Raw genomic sequence first — 14,652 nt, 5'->3', positions numbered from 1 at the left:
CTGGTATTGCTTGAGCCAGTTCCCCATATGTAATAAATTATACCAGCAATGGATTTTTTTGCCAGTATAATTGCATCTACCCCCAATTAGGGTTGTAATTTTTTTTTTCACATTACCGACAGCTATGCTGGTACAACTTAAGGGTAAATCAAACCTCAGATAGTCATACGGACTTGCCAGCCATACAGTAGACAAAATACATAACCCAGTGATTTATTTGTACCTTGAACTGCTAAACATTAAATACAAATGTTTCAAAATTTTACATGTCAGTGAAGCTCTTGCCCTTTATCTTACTCATTAAATAAACAAACTCACATACCTACAAACATCCCCACAGAAGTGCTCAGTTCTCTGTAGAAGACAAAAAAAGAAATATAATACTGTACTACACCCTCTTAACAAATGAAAGTGACAATTGTAAGGCCTAGTCAATGGAGATTAGGCTTCAAAGAAATGACTTTTCCATTGGCAAGTCATTAAAAGTCAAGTTTCCAAGTTGTGTTAAGGTTCTCTTTTAGTTTACTTTAATAGCTTAATGTAACACCAGCAAGTTAATTTTGAGCCCTGCTCACAGTAAATTATTTCAGTTTGATTATCTGACATTTGTTTACACATGAGTTGCTGAAAAATGCTGCACCAGGGAATTTTTTCCTTTAATGGAGAATCTTGGAATTTCTGAATACATACTTGGCCAGGTCTACATTAGAAAAGTTGTATCAGGATAGCTATACCAAACCCTTGTAGTGTAGACCCAGCTATACACAAATGCTTTTTTTGATATTGCTTATGCCAGTTCCCCAAGCAAAATAAGTTACATCAGCAAAAACACTTATGATGCTATAACTGCATCTACTCTAGGGTTTTGGCAGTATAGAAACGCTGCAAAATAGAAACATCACACACCTAACTGACATTACGATATCAGCAAAGTTTTCTACTTTAGACTTGGCCTTAAATTCCCAGAAAACTCACAATAATTTTAACAAAAGCATACAGTGATTAGAAAAATTGTATCAAATAAAGTGAACGTATCAACTTAGTCAACTGTCTGTATTACTTAATATTCTGAAACCCTCCAAGTGATACAAGTCATTAATCCTTTTCTATGTCAGAGTTCAAAGCTTCATGAAGTTAGCCACCCTAATTAAGCAACTTTTCATACACCGTGGGTTAAGGCAATATCCATGAACCTTCAGATCTGTATCCAGCACTGAAGATGGGTTAGCAATCTTGCAAAATCTGGATCCATAGTAGGGAAAAGGCCACTATCAGAATATTTGGGTCTCCACTATAGGGAATAAAGAGCAGGAAGCAGCACTGGCAGGGAGTCAGAATACCACAAGCACTTTAATTTTATAGCAGCAGGCCCTTTGATTGCATTTGGGAGAGATCTAGACTTAATCCACCGCCACTCACTTCAAAAGGATTGAAAGACTGCTCCCAGAATGACTGATTCCCCCCCCCCCCCCCACACACACGGTATACTGTATAGGGTGCTTTTCCAAATAAAGTAGCTGACACTAAAGTTATCTGATGAGTTCTATACTCAGCTAAGTTTTCAAAAGCCTGGAAGAATGATTTCCATTTGGTCTTTGTACTTTTAAACTATTACAGCTGCAGAGGGAGGCAAAGAAAAAATTGGATTTTTTTATTTTTTTTTTAAATAATTCACCTATCAGCTGAGTCACCATGGACAAGTCAGTTCACCTCTGTGCCCTTTTCCCCATCTGTTAAAGGAGGAGGATAGTATTACTCTTTATAAAGCACTAAGAACTATTAGAAATAAGAGCTAAATATTACTTCTTTTAATTGAATCTGCACAAATTCTAGTAAGTCCCCACAAATGCTTTTCATGCTCCTTAGCTGCAGTTCTCAGAGCTAGGACTTTGGAGTCTTCTCAGACCATTCCCCATGCTTCATCAATATTTTAGTTATGTGATACAACTGAAAGGTTCTGCGGTCAATGTTAAGATAGCATGCACACTTTACATTCACAGACTGTTACATTTAAGCAGCACATGCCCCAAAGATACTTTACCAGTGTTCTTTGCGGTGCAGGTGGAACTAAACTATACTGTTACATTACAGAATGATGCTATGGAGTCCTGTAATATTGTCACTTAGGCTACCTCATACTTGGAGCTGGGGTGCGGGGGTGATTCCCAGCTTACACAGACATACCAGTGCTAGCTCTGCTTGAGCTAGCATGTGAAAATCACAGTGTAACTGGAGTGGTACAGGCTAGCTGCCCAAAGTACGTACCTGTCCAAGCCCTCTGGCTACGGACTGAGACAGTTAACCCAAGCCACTGCCCATTCTACACCAGCTACAGTGCTATTTTTGAGCAAGCTAGTTCGAGCAGAGCTAATATGGGTACATCTACATGTGCTGGGAATCACACCCAAGCTCCACTGTAGACAAATAGATTCATTCTGTCCATACAAAAAAAATGAATAGTCACATGGTGAGTTCTACTGTGTTGTGACATAGTACTCTGACACAGTAGTCTCCTTCCTGCATCCCGGTAACATTTTATTTTTTGTCTGTAACCTCCCCAAATTCCATTTTTGAGATAGCTGACTAGCCTCTTATCAGATGAATTTCCCCCAAAGTGACATCATAGCTAGAGCAGAATCAACTGGAATTGATTGTCACACAAAATACATTTTTTACCTTTGAAAATTATATTGCTAAAACAAACTTTTGGGATGCAAGTCCCCAGAGCTGATAATAATTAGATAATACAAACGGGAGACTGAAGATTAGACAAACATTAAAACAAGTGTTGTAGTGTGTTTCTAGTATGGATCACATCTAGAGTCTTTGAATGGAGAGGCACAATTCAGATTCAGATTCTGATCAACAGTTTCTCTGCCAAATCTGTCTCTCCAAGGGTCTGATCCAGTTCCCACTGAAGTTAATGGCAAAGCTCTAATTAACTTCAACAGGAGCTGGATCAGGCCACAATATGTTTCAGTCTCTCTTTTACAGGGAACAAGTACTCTTCAGTTAATCACACCAGACTTGCAGATTGATAAGGGAATCACTATGCTTAGATATGGGAAAAAAATTCAGAAACCTGACAGGCATCCTTTAAAGCCTGCCATTTATCACTTACCATATTTACAGAGTCTGTGCTACTCCCTATACTTTAAATATCTTAACCATTTAAAGAGCTCTAGGCTCTCAAACTGGGGTCATGACAACACTGTTTCCTAAAGGCGGGACCTGAAACTATGGGAGAGGCATCTCAAATATCTTTTGTAATAGGGCCATAGTACTGAACAGGTTGAGAACCACTTAAGTGCAATATATGCAAGTTTAAAAGCCTCAATTGTATCGATCACTTTTTTCAGCTAAAAATCTACATTGAGAATCCTGTCTCATACCCAGGACTTGCAGAGTAATAGCTCTCCACAAGCTGGAGTCTTTGCTGACCTTCCCTCATGGACAAGAGATAAACTTGTTCAATAAACCTGTTCATATTTCTGAGAATTCTCCATCATCCTAAACAGTTTAAAAAACAAACAAACAAAAAAACACACAAAGCTGTTGGATCTTCCTTATCAATCTCCTCTAGGACCCAGAATGTAACCTATCCACCACCTCAAAGAGCCATAAGCAGTGTGGATTGATTTAAATCAACATGATTTAGAATCACCAATTTTAATTATGATTTATGTCAGCAAGCAGGAAATCTTGATTTAAATAATTGATCTGAATCATGTTTTGAGTTGTACTTTTTAGTTATTTTGCTAAAGAAAGGCTGATTCTCACTGGTTGGTAACTATTAAAACATGTTGATTTGCAACTAACTATATAGCCAGGGTTCTCAAACTGGGGTCGTGACCCCTCAGGGGGTCACAAAGTTATTACTTGGGGCGTTGCAAGCTGTCAGCCTCCACCCCAAGCCCTGCTTCGCCTCCAGCATTTATAATAGTGTTAAATATAAAAAAATGTGGGTTTAATTTATAAGGGGGGGGGGGTCGCACTCATAGGCTTGCTGTGTGAAAGGGGTCACCAATACAAAAGTTTGAGAACCACTGAACTATAGCCTTTACACTAAATATGGTGCTTTTTGCTAATTAAGAGGATACACTACATCTATACAAATTTATTTAAGCAATTATATAGCTTAATGTACATTTATTCAGATTCTTTTTACATTTTTATTATATTAGAAAACGGTGAATAATACATGCTTTATTTACTATTCAGATTTTACTTGTGTCAAGATCTATTTTGGATGAAAACTCAAATTTAATTAATAATGCAAAAAATTTGCATTTTATTTTCTGTTAAATAAAAACTATCATACATGCATTTGATATATAAAAAGTTTACTAAAACATGTTTTGCACTTGAAACTAATTCAATAAACAAAGGAAGTATTATCTGTAGAGTTAATACATTGAACTGATTGTTTTTTATTACCATGTCCTTCAGTGTTTTAGAACTAGTAGATCTCATCCCCTCACACCTTGAATCTATGAATGAAAACTAAGAGGAAAACAAGCTTTCCAGCTTTTTTCAACTCCCAATTGTTTTTTTTTTAAACTTTGCATGAACTAGGCATTGAACTGAATAAACTGAAATGCAGAAAATATTCTTTGCACCTGCAGAAAAAAAAGGCTATGCTGTCGAAAGTTAGTTTGGGTACTTCAACGAAACTTCGGTTCTAGATACATAGCCATAAGCTTCCACTCCTTGAGTAGTTTTACTTTCTTTAAAACTTGACAGCAAACGTGTACTATTTAATTTAAATGATTTTAATAGATAAGTTCAGGCTTCACCATAGGCTGTCAATTTAAAATTTAATTGTAAATGATTTTTTTAAAAAGCTTGTATTTAACTTAAATTAACAAAGCTGATTTCAATAAATTGATTTAAAAAAAAAATCTTTATCCACCCTACACACCAAGCATACAATGTTGTCCACTCCCTGCAATTCACAAGTGTTTGCAAGAAATGATGATCTTTTATTTAAGGCGTGGAACAGACTTCTACGGTCTTTTCCAAGACTCCCTCTTTGACCTTAGGCAAGCTAACCTCTGTTCCACCTTCCTCACTTTCACAATGGAAATAGTATTTACTTAACTCACAGGAGATACACAAGTGGAAACCGCTAGGTATTGGGTACTACTGGAACTATTTTTAATACAAATCTATTACCTTCCAATTGATTCATGCATTGCTTTTAAGCAAATTCACTCCCACAAGGAATTGCTGTATATAAGGTTTAAGTCATTTCATTGTCGGAACAGGCAATTCTCTCTCCTGTTAGCACGAAACAATTTATTTCAAGCTGATATATTTGTCTCTTATGTAAGAGTACAGACAACCAAAACAAATTTAATAAATCTTATGTTGCAGAAATGTATTCTCCTGAACTACCAGGTTTGATTTTGTAGACATGCCAGAAGACAATAAAATATTACTGGTTTTCAACCTATTAACAGGAATGCAGTAAATACTTTAAAAATGCGTGTGGAGGAAGGGTGAGGAAAGGAAGTTAATGGCTTGTGCTGCACTATTACAGGTTCAAACCTGCAAGAAATTCAATGGATATGAAGAAGCCCTCAGTACTTCTGAAGAGTAATTCCTAAATGGCCAACAAGTTTTTGCTATGGTAGGATGTAACCTGAGTTTGAGTAACAGTGTTATTACAATGGCTCAGACAACTGAAAGATCAGGTGTGGCACATCCAGTGAAAGCATTCACAGCTTTCCAGCATGTAGTGAAAATACCACAGAGACAGGATAGTCCAATGCCCTCTCACCTATGTGATGTAATGCCTTCACAGAATCGACTGGAAGGGAACTCGAGAAGTCAAGTCCAGCCCCCTGCACTGTGGTAAGATCAAGTAACCCTAGACAGGTGTTTGTCCAACCTGGTCTTAAAAGCTTCCAACGATAGGGATTCCACAACCTCCCTTGTAAGCTTATTCCAGTGATTATGTACCCTGATATGGTTCCTCCTAGTCTAGAGTATGTTAGGACATCAGACGAGCTGTGCACAGAGGGTCTTAAAAGCAGCCAAGAAGAAATACAAATGCCACCAGCCTTATTAAATGATGCCTAAGGCATGATATTTTCTCCCAGACTCATTAACCACACACAACTGCACACTCCAATACTGAAGTCTTTTTTTTAAAAGACTATTAATTTAGAACAATTAGTTCATTGTTTAGAACAATTAGTTCAAATGTCCATTTCTTTCACTTGAATTTGTTTTTATTTACCACCTCAACCGATAGTACCACTAAGTACATCACTAAAGTCAATAAAGCTCAGTTTCAGAAATATCCATTCAAAGATGTTGAAATACAACCTCAGAACTTTAAGACTGTGGTCCCAATCTTTTTGCTTCTTAATGGCCCTGTAGAGCTGTGGTTCTCAATCTTTTGTACTGGTGATCCCTTTCACATAGCCAGCCTCTGAGTGCGACCCTCTCTCCCCCCCCATATAAATTAAAAACACTTTTATATATGTAACACCATTATAAATGCTGGATGCAAAGCGGGGGTTTGAGGTGGAGGCTGATAGCTCGCGACCCACCATGTAATAACTTTGTGACCACCTGAGGGGTCCCAACCCCCAGTTTGAGAACCCCTGCTGTAGAGGAAAATCTTTGCTCTTGTTCAGGTTGCTGCATAAAATGCTCTCATAAAAGGCTTCTGTTTCTGTTACAAATAAACATTGCAGTAATTCTCCAGTCTCCTTCCCCACCAACAACGGGACAAATGCAGGATTTGAAACAATTACAGGCATGTGTGAATGTAGTACCCTCCCAGGTAGGAGTAGTTCCCTTCCCCTAGAACAGTGGTTCTCAAACTTTTGTACCGGTGAGCCCTGTCGCATAGCAAGCCTCTGAGTGCGTCCCCCCATAATAAATTAAAAACACTTTTTTATATATTTTACACCATTATAAATGCTGGAGGCGAAGCAGGGTTTGGGGTGAAGGCTGACAGCTCGCGACCCCCCATGTAATACCCTCACAACCCCCTGAGGGGTCCCTACCCCCAGTTTGAGAATCCCTGCCCTAGAATGATGTTGAAGTATTGAAGAGATATGGACACACTAAATAGTCTCAATGTTGCAGTGGTGAGGGTATCAAGCTTTCAGTCTTCATGATCAAACTGTGTTCTCATTATAGCATTACCCAAATGAGCTTCTATACTAACAGTTGCAGTATCTTATAAAAACAGAGTTCCCAGACATGTGCAAGATGACTATTGTACTACATATGAACCAAGTGCTTAAAAAAACTGAAAGCATAAGGGAAACATCTATTACAAACAGCAGATTCAGCCCTGTAGAAAAGATGTCACGGTATTAAAAACTATTAAAATTTTTATTATTCAAAAAAATGTGTACATACTATGGGGGTATCATCAAATTTTGCACATTAAAAATATTCTATACAAAGATAAATAGCTGCATATGAAGCCTCCTCTCAGTTACACCAATGTAAGAGCAGAATTTGACGCTGAGCAACTGAAGTGTTCCTTTGCTGCCTGAATAACATTTCTAGTTGATCTTGCAAATTCTGGTTATGGACAAGTTATTCTTTGAGACACACTATTTCTACACGGCCTTACTCATGTGTTCTATGGATATTAAAACTGGAATCATTTCATTGTAAACGGAAAATAAGACATGTTAGTTTGAAAATGTTTGTACAGAGATTGTTCCCTTTAATATTTACAAATTGCATTACACACACACACACACACACACACACACACAGGGAAGAGAGAATGATTTAAGCTGTTGTTTCTGAGCAAACATTTCATTTGTTGCCGGAAGTTCACTGGCTATCTCTCTCAAAAGTTTTTCTAGCATTGCTACCTGCCAGGTGAAAATTGGCTTAGTCAGAAAGAATTACTAATTTCAGTAGCTGCATGAAATCTCTCCCCACCCACAGGATTTAATCATCAGTTACACATGGACCTTGTCTGCATAAGCAAGCATGATGGCCATCATTTACCAAAGGTGCAATTCCACTGGTGACAGCAACAGCAAGACCTACAGTATAGGCAGGTCTCATGTTCTCACCACAACATCTAACCCTACTCAGATTTATGCTAATTTAATCCAACCCCCATCCCCAATGAGGCAAAGATGTATAGATTAACAAGGCTTGGGTTTTATGTATCATCTAGATTGCACAGCAGATAATTTTTTCCCCTCTAATCTTTTAGTTGATAGTAATTTTAGGTAAAAAGAACAAGGTAAAAAAAAATTAGCATGGAACTTAGGCTTGAATAAAGACTGGGAGTGGATGGGTCATTACACAAAGTAAAAACTATTTCCCCATGCTATTTTTTTCCCCTACTGTTACTCACACCTTCTTGTAAACTGTTGGAAATGGGCCGTCCTGATTATCACTACAAAATTTTTTTTTCCTCCTGCTGATAATAGCCCACCTTAATTGATTAGTCTCATTATAATTGGTATGGCAACACCCATTTTTTCATGTTCAACGTGTATATGTATCTTCCTACTGTATTTTCCACTGCATGCATCCGATGAAGTGGGTTTTAGCCCACAAAAGCTTATGCTCAAATAAATTTGTTAGTCTCTAAAGTGCCACAAGTACTCCTCGTTCTTTTTGCTGATACAGACTAACATGGCTACTACTCTGAAACCTGTCACCAAGTAATTTTAGGTGTTACCTGCAACAGCAAATAAAACCCTTCTTCACACAGAATATGAGTCAGTACTCTGTTAAAGATTACTAATGAATACATGGAACTCAATCCTGCATTTTCGTAAACCTGAGCATTTTACTTTGCAGGCTTCACATACTTTTATATAGTCCTTAAGTGTGTTTTAAGCCCCCACTTCAAACCATAAGAATCTGAATTCTCTATGGCTGTGTCTACACTAGTATGTGTCTCATCAGTAATTCATCACTGATGCAGACAGTAATTGTGCGCACTACTGTAGACATATGACTTGAGCATTTCACATAAATAGTGGTGAAGACAACTACGTTCTCGGTCTGCACTACAGCTTCTACCAGTAAAGCTGCACCAGCAGTTAGTTAAAGCTACAAGTACCTTTGTATAGACAAAACCTTAGAGTAATCTACATATGTCCTGAAGCACAAGTATTTAAAGCACATTTAAATACCAAAGCAGGATTTTGAAATAATTGGAGGCCTCAGTTTTACAGACCCATACATATTCTGAGCCAAAGTCTATTCAAAGTTAAAGTAAATTTGGAGTAACTCCCTTGAATTAACTGAAGTCACACCTGTGCTTATTTTGAATAGCAGAGCAAAATTTTGGCCATCATATATAAGTTGAATACTTCATAGTGAATGAACCAAGGATACAAGATGAATGCATTGCCAAATCAGATAATCTAATTTTAAAATCATCATAACAAAGAGAATTTTTTCAAAAAATTGGTTAGGGAATTTGTACAGTGCACAATTGCTCTCTTCATTACTCTTTTATTAAGTTATTGGAAACAATGTCATTAATTATGCACCATCGCATTTGTTCACTAAATAAGTCAAGGGCTCTGAAAAAAGAAAGGTGATCATGCAGTTAAAGATGATTCTAACACATGCCTACAAGCTTAACTGTTAAAGTTAAGTGCTCACTCACTAGCTTCATCACATTCATATTTTCTTAAATGTAGCTTTTCTATGCTGTTTAAAGGGGGGGAAAGGCAAACATGCACCATTAAAATGCACAGAGTGAAACCAGGTTAAATTATATGCCCTGGACATTAAGTTTTCAACACGTCAGGCTTCCAGGAGAACGACTGGGACGTTTTGGGGACCCGTGTGTTGAAACAGGCAGGGTCCTGGGCATCGGAGAGCATGCGCTGCACTGCACAAAGAATAAGGCAGGGTTATGTTTTTGACCTCGATCCCCGGCGAGCAGCCAAACCTACAGCCCCTTCCCCCTCAGGGAACAAAGGTGCTTTCTAGCAAACGCTGCACAAGAACCAACCGCAGTTTTCAAGCCCTCCTAACTTGGCCAAACCAACAGTCTCAAAAGCAACTCTGAGCAGCAACTCCCCAAGTCTAGCACCTCCTCCTCCTACTCCACACACCGTGTGACTCTCCAAACTGGTCTGAAGTGATACCCCCAAGTGATACCCCCAATGGGGGGGCCGCACCCTTCCCCCTACGCGGAGAAGCAACTATCTTTGCTCAGGCTCTGACCCCAGAGGCCTACGCGTAAGCGGGACGTTCTGATACAGGTGGTCAGGAGTTTTGCACCCCGTCCCCGGCTTGCGAGTGCCCAGCCCGCGGGGGCAGCGGGTGCACTGCCAGGGAGCCTGAGCGGCGCTTGGCGCTGGGAGCCCCCCCAGCGTTCCACCCACCGCCAGGGGATTTAAACCCCCCAGCGCGCCCCGGCACTCGCCTCCTCCAGGAACTTGGTGAGGTCGTAGATGCGGTGGTGCAGGAGGATCCAGGTGCTTTGGCTGTGGTTGTGCGTCTGGATCTCCTCGAGCCGGTAGTAACGGCCCCGCCACTCCTCGCAGGCATTCGCCGCCATCGCCCCAGCTGAGCAGCGCGCGACCCTCCTCTCGTAACAGCGGCTCTCGACGGAGTAGGAGTGACTCAACCCCCCCTCCGGCAGTCTTATCACCTCGCGCGCAAGCTGATTGGATGTCAGTCAGCGCCCGGCCTATCACAGCCCGTCTCCTCCGCCTTTCCCCGCCGGCACCTCATTGGCTGAATGATGAATGAGAGGCTTTTCCCAGTATTACAGCCTGTTTTTTCCCTTAATTCTAAGAAACTATTGCGTCGCGGTTTGGTTACATCAATGAGGGGGAGGGGAAGGACACAGTCTCGTGCCCTCCGTTCAACTCTCCCCACCATACGGCCGCTATTAGCCTCGGGATCACGTGACGCTGCGAGAGCTAAACTCCCCAAGCAGTACCCGAGACTGAGCCCCGCCCCCTTCCCCCTCAGCCCCTTCTGGCTGAGTCCTGCCCACACCGCTGTGTCCCTTTTTCCCCTTCCTACAATAACCGCTCCGCGGCCCACCCCCCAGTATAGGACCTGGGCCTGAGAGCTGCTGCTTCGTAGGGGAACCACTCTCTGCATCCCACGTGCTGTTAATGTGGCCCCTGTCTCCAGGAGCTTCCCTCGTCTCCTCTTGTCAATTGCTCGTGGTGAAACCTCACTTCTCAGGCTGCTTAGGACTAGAGCTCCCCTTCAACCTCCCTTTTCCATAGGCCTTGCCGCTCTCTCATCTTCCAAGGCCACCTCCCAATTATCCTTGTGTACTACGGTAGTTCAGTACAGCGCATTCATAAATTCCCCTGAAGTATGAGAGGGGGGAGGGATAGCTCAGGGGTTTGAGCATTGACCTGCTAAACCCCCAGGGTTGTGAGTTCAATCCTTGAGGGGGCCATTTAGGGAACTGGGGTAAAAATGTGTCTGGGGATTGGTCCTGCTTTGAGCAGGGGGTTGGGCTAGATGATCTCCTCAGGTCCTTTCCAACCCTAATAGTCTATGAAATCCCACTTAATAGGGGAAGCCAGAGAAGGGAGCAGCAATGTAAGGCAATGAAATCTGTAAGCAAGAAATCTCACATTAAAAATGGAGAAAAACTGAGCATAACTTCAGCAGTGAAAGAAACAGAATAAATAGTTCAGTGTAGGGGGCAGCAACCTATTGCCAGTTTAGAAATGGATGTTACCACCAAATAGGCATGTTGTACAGACAGCTGCTGCCTAAGATGAAGTCTTATTCTGGGCCCCTAGACTGATGATGAAACTGGTTGAAAATGAGGGTAAAATTGCATGGAAATATTTTTGTCTGTTTTTCATCACATTTTTTCAACCAGCTGTGACTGTTTAGCTTAGCAGAACAAATTTTTAGCCATACAAATACATTTCATTACACTGAATTGTGAATTCTGTACTGGTGATTTGATCATCTCCTTAAATGTAATTTTCCTTTCCTCCAAACCATTCAGTAAACACGTGCTGACCTTTGTTATGCCATTTACAACTGTAGCCGGATTGTCACAGTTACGCAAATCAGTGAAGTCAAAACGCTTCAGTATCAATTAGCAGTAAACGCTTAATTGAAAAGAGGAAATGCAGTAATCGTAAGATATTGCGACAGAAATGTGTAATTCCCCTTCTACTAGTTAAGCTCATTTTGCTAATTTATTCAGGCAACTTCCATTCATTAAATTCAAGCGATATTTCTGCAACACTAATGGATGGTAATGGCGTCACCTCCGACTTATTATCTAGACCGGGCCTTAAGGGAATCCGGCGATTGTTAGTTTCATAGTTTCACCCACCTGGGGGTGACTGACGAGTTCCCCGGGAGCCCCGCAGGTCGCACTGTGGGCATAGTGCAGGCAGCGTTTCGTTTCGTTTCAATCTAACACAGAATGTGCCCAGTGGCCCTTCAGCACCATGCGGGGGGGGGGGGGGGTTAATGTGACTTCTCCTCTCCTGCCAGACATGCCGTGTGGCATGGGGCGGCTTGGACTGTAGGGGCGCTGTGTGGTCTCTCCATTGTCCTGGTACCCGGCCTTGGGCGAGGGGAGGGCAAGCTGAAATCTTGAAAATTGGCGGGAGCCGACGCCCGCGTACGCAGCAGCCTCGCGCACCTGCTCTAAGCCGCGCGAGCTGAAGGCGGCCGGTGGCCGCGGGAGGAAAGGCGCGAAGCGAGTGGAGGAGGGAGCGCGCGGTTAGCATGCCGAGTCGCCCCCTCCCGTGAGAGCGCCGTGCTGAGGCGAGGAGCGGCGTGGGGAGAGGGTCTAGGGGCTGCCCTGGCCTGGTTCCGTCCCTGCCCCTCCATTGGACACCCCCATTCACTTGTCACTACTGGGGATGGGCGGGGGCTTGGTCCTTCTCCCCTTTGCCCCAGGGAAGCTGCTTCCTCAGCTTTATTCCGGGAATAAAGTACTCCACAGAACTAACCCCATCCACATTTTGCGGAAAGAGGAGGTTCAATAGTGATCTGATAAATCTCTCAGCAGCCCCCCCCCCCCATTCCTCATGCACTAAATCGGGGCAGGCAAACTTTTTGGCCTGAGGGCCGCATCGGGTTTCGGAAATTGTATGGAGGACCAGTTAGGGGAAGGGGTCGTGGCCCGGCCCCCATGTCCTATATGTCCCCCCTCCCCCCCAGGACTCCTACCCCATTCAACCCCCCTGTTCCCTGACGTCCCCCCCTCCCTGACCCCTGCACCAGCCACACACACACACACCCTGACCGCCCCCAGATCCCTGCCCCTGACTACCCCCCGCCACCCCATCCAACCCCTCCTCTCATTCCTGACCGCCCCCCCAGGACCCCTGCCCCATCCAACCACGCCTTCGCCTTGTCCCCTGACTGTCCTGGGAACCCCTGCCCCTGACTGCCCCCCACCGGCCCATCCAACCCCCCCTCTCATTCCTGACTGCCCCCCTGGGACCTCTGCCCCATCCAACCACCCCTTCTCCCTGACTGCCCCTGGAATCCCTGCCCCTGCCTGCCACCCCATCCAACCCCCCTGGGACCCGTGCTCCCATTCAACTCCCTATTCCCCCTGTGACCCCGACCCCTATCCACACCCCCGCCCCCTGACCACCACCCCGAACTCCCCTGCCCTCTATCCAACCACCCCGCTCCCTGCCCCCTTACCGCGCTGCCTGGAGCACCGGTGGCTGGCAGCTCTACAGCCGCGCCACCCAGCTGCAGACGGGCCACACCGCTGCTGCCACCACGCAGCACAGAGCACCGGGTCAGGCCTAACTCTGCGGCCGCGCTGCCCAGGAGCTGACAGCCCTGCCACCCAGAGCATTGCGCCGGCGGCGGAGCGAGTGAGCTGGGGGTGGGAGGGCTGCAGGGAAGGGGCCGGGGGCTAGTCTCCCCGGCCGGGAGCTCAGGCCAGGCAGGACTGTCCCGCAGGCCGTAGTTTGCCCACCTCTGCTCTAAATCCAAAGCAAAGCGTCCCAAACGCTGCTCCTGTGGGCTGGAAGTTGCTCTGGGCGGTGGCCGGCTAGGAGCAGTTTTCTCCAGTTTAGAAGGATTTGGGGAAAGAAATAGATGGGGTGAAATTAAATAGTTGGAGCAAACTAAACAGTTGTTTGAACTGTATTTATTTGAAGGGCATCCTTAATCTGCCTTCCATCATTGAACCCTGCTGACAAGCTGTAAGCAGCCTGTGCCACCTTGGAGGTCCGGTGGGGCAGAGCTTTCCTCTTTGCAAGTGACTCATGAACAAGTGAGTGTTGGGGGCGGGGGCAGGGAGTGTGTCTTATCTGCGGTTTGTGATGTTGGCCTATTGGACCGTGCTTCTCTTCATATTTGGTATTTATATGGATTATGTGGCTACCTGCAGTTATATTAGGATACATTTTTTTTTACTGTAATCCAACCACTAATTGACGGGATTGGAAAAAACATCTCTATTGGCAAGATACACCATAATTGTCTAGTATGGGGTTACTTGTTCCTTTCTTTGAAGTATTTGATACCAAGAGAGACAGGTTACTGGACTAGTTGGGCCACTGGTCTGATCCAGTAGGGTAAGTTCTATATGCATATATACCTATTAAAATGTTCAACCACAAATCATCTTCTAATACTTAAAGTGCAGTTTTCACACTGACATCACTTTTCATAAAACAGAAAACTGAGTATCAGGGAGACTATGTGACCAAACTT

The 14,652-nt window shown here is 43.4% G+C and overlaps 1 protein-coding gene across 1 annotated transcript in view; it reads right to left on the bottom strand.

The window, feature by feature from the left end:
• The window catches only part of LOC112115268 (cytochrome b5), a 30,596-nt gene extending 20,012 nt beyond the window's left edge, over positions 1–10,584 (bottom strand). The window contains exon 1 of the mRNA XM_024212305.2: positions 10,391–10,584. Within this exon, the coding sequence (XP_024068073.1) occupies positions 10,391–10,525 (135 nt within the window). The 5' untranslated portion in view covers positions 10,526–10,584. The remainder of the gene's footprint in view (positions 1–10,390) is intronic.
• Positions 10,585–14,652: the final 4,068 nt, after the last annotated feature.

Source organism: Terrapene carolina, unplaced genomic scaffold (genome assembly GCF_002925995.2).
Source record: "Terrapene carolina triunguis isolate 2854851 unplaced genomic scaffold, T_m_triunguis-2.0 Scaffold58, whole genome shotgun sequence".
Taxonomy (NCBI): domain Eukaryota; kingdom Metazoa; phylum Chordata; order Testudines; family Emydidae; genus Terrapene; species Terrapene triunguis.
This window is presented reverse-complemented; position numbering and strand designations above follow the sequence as displayed.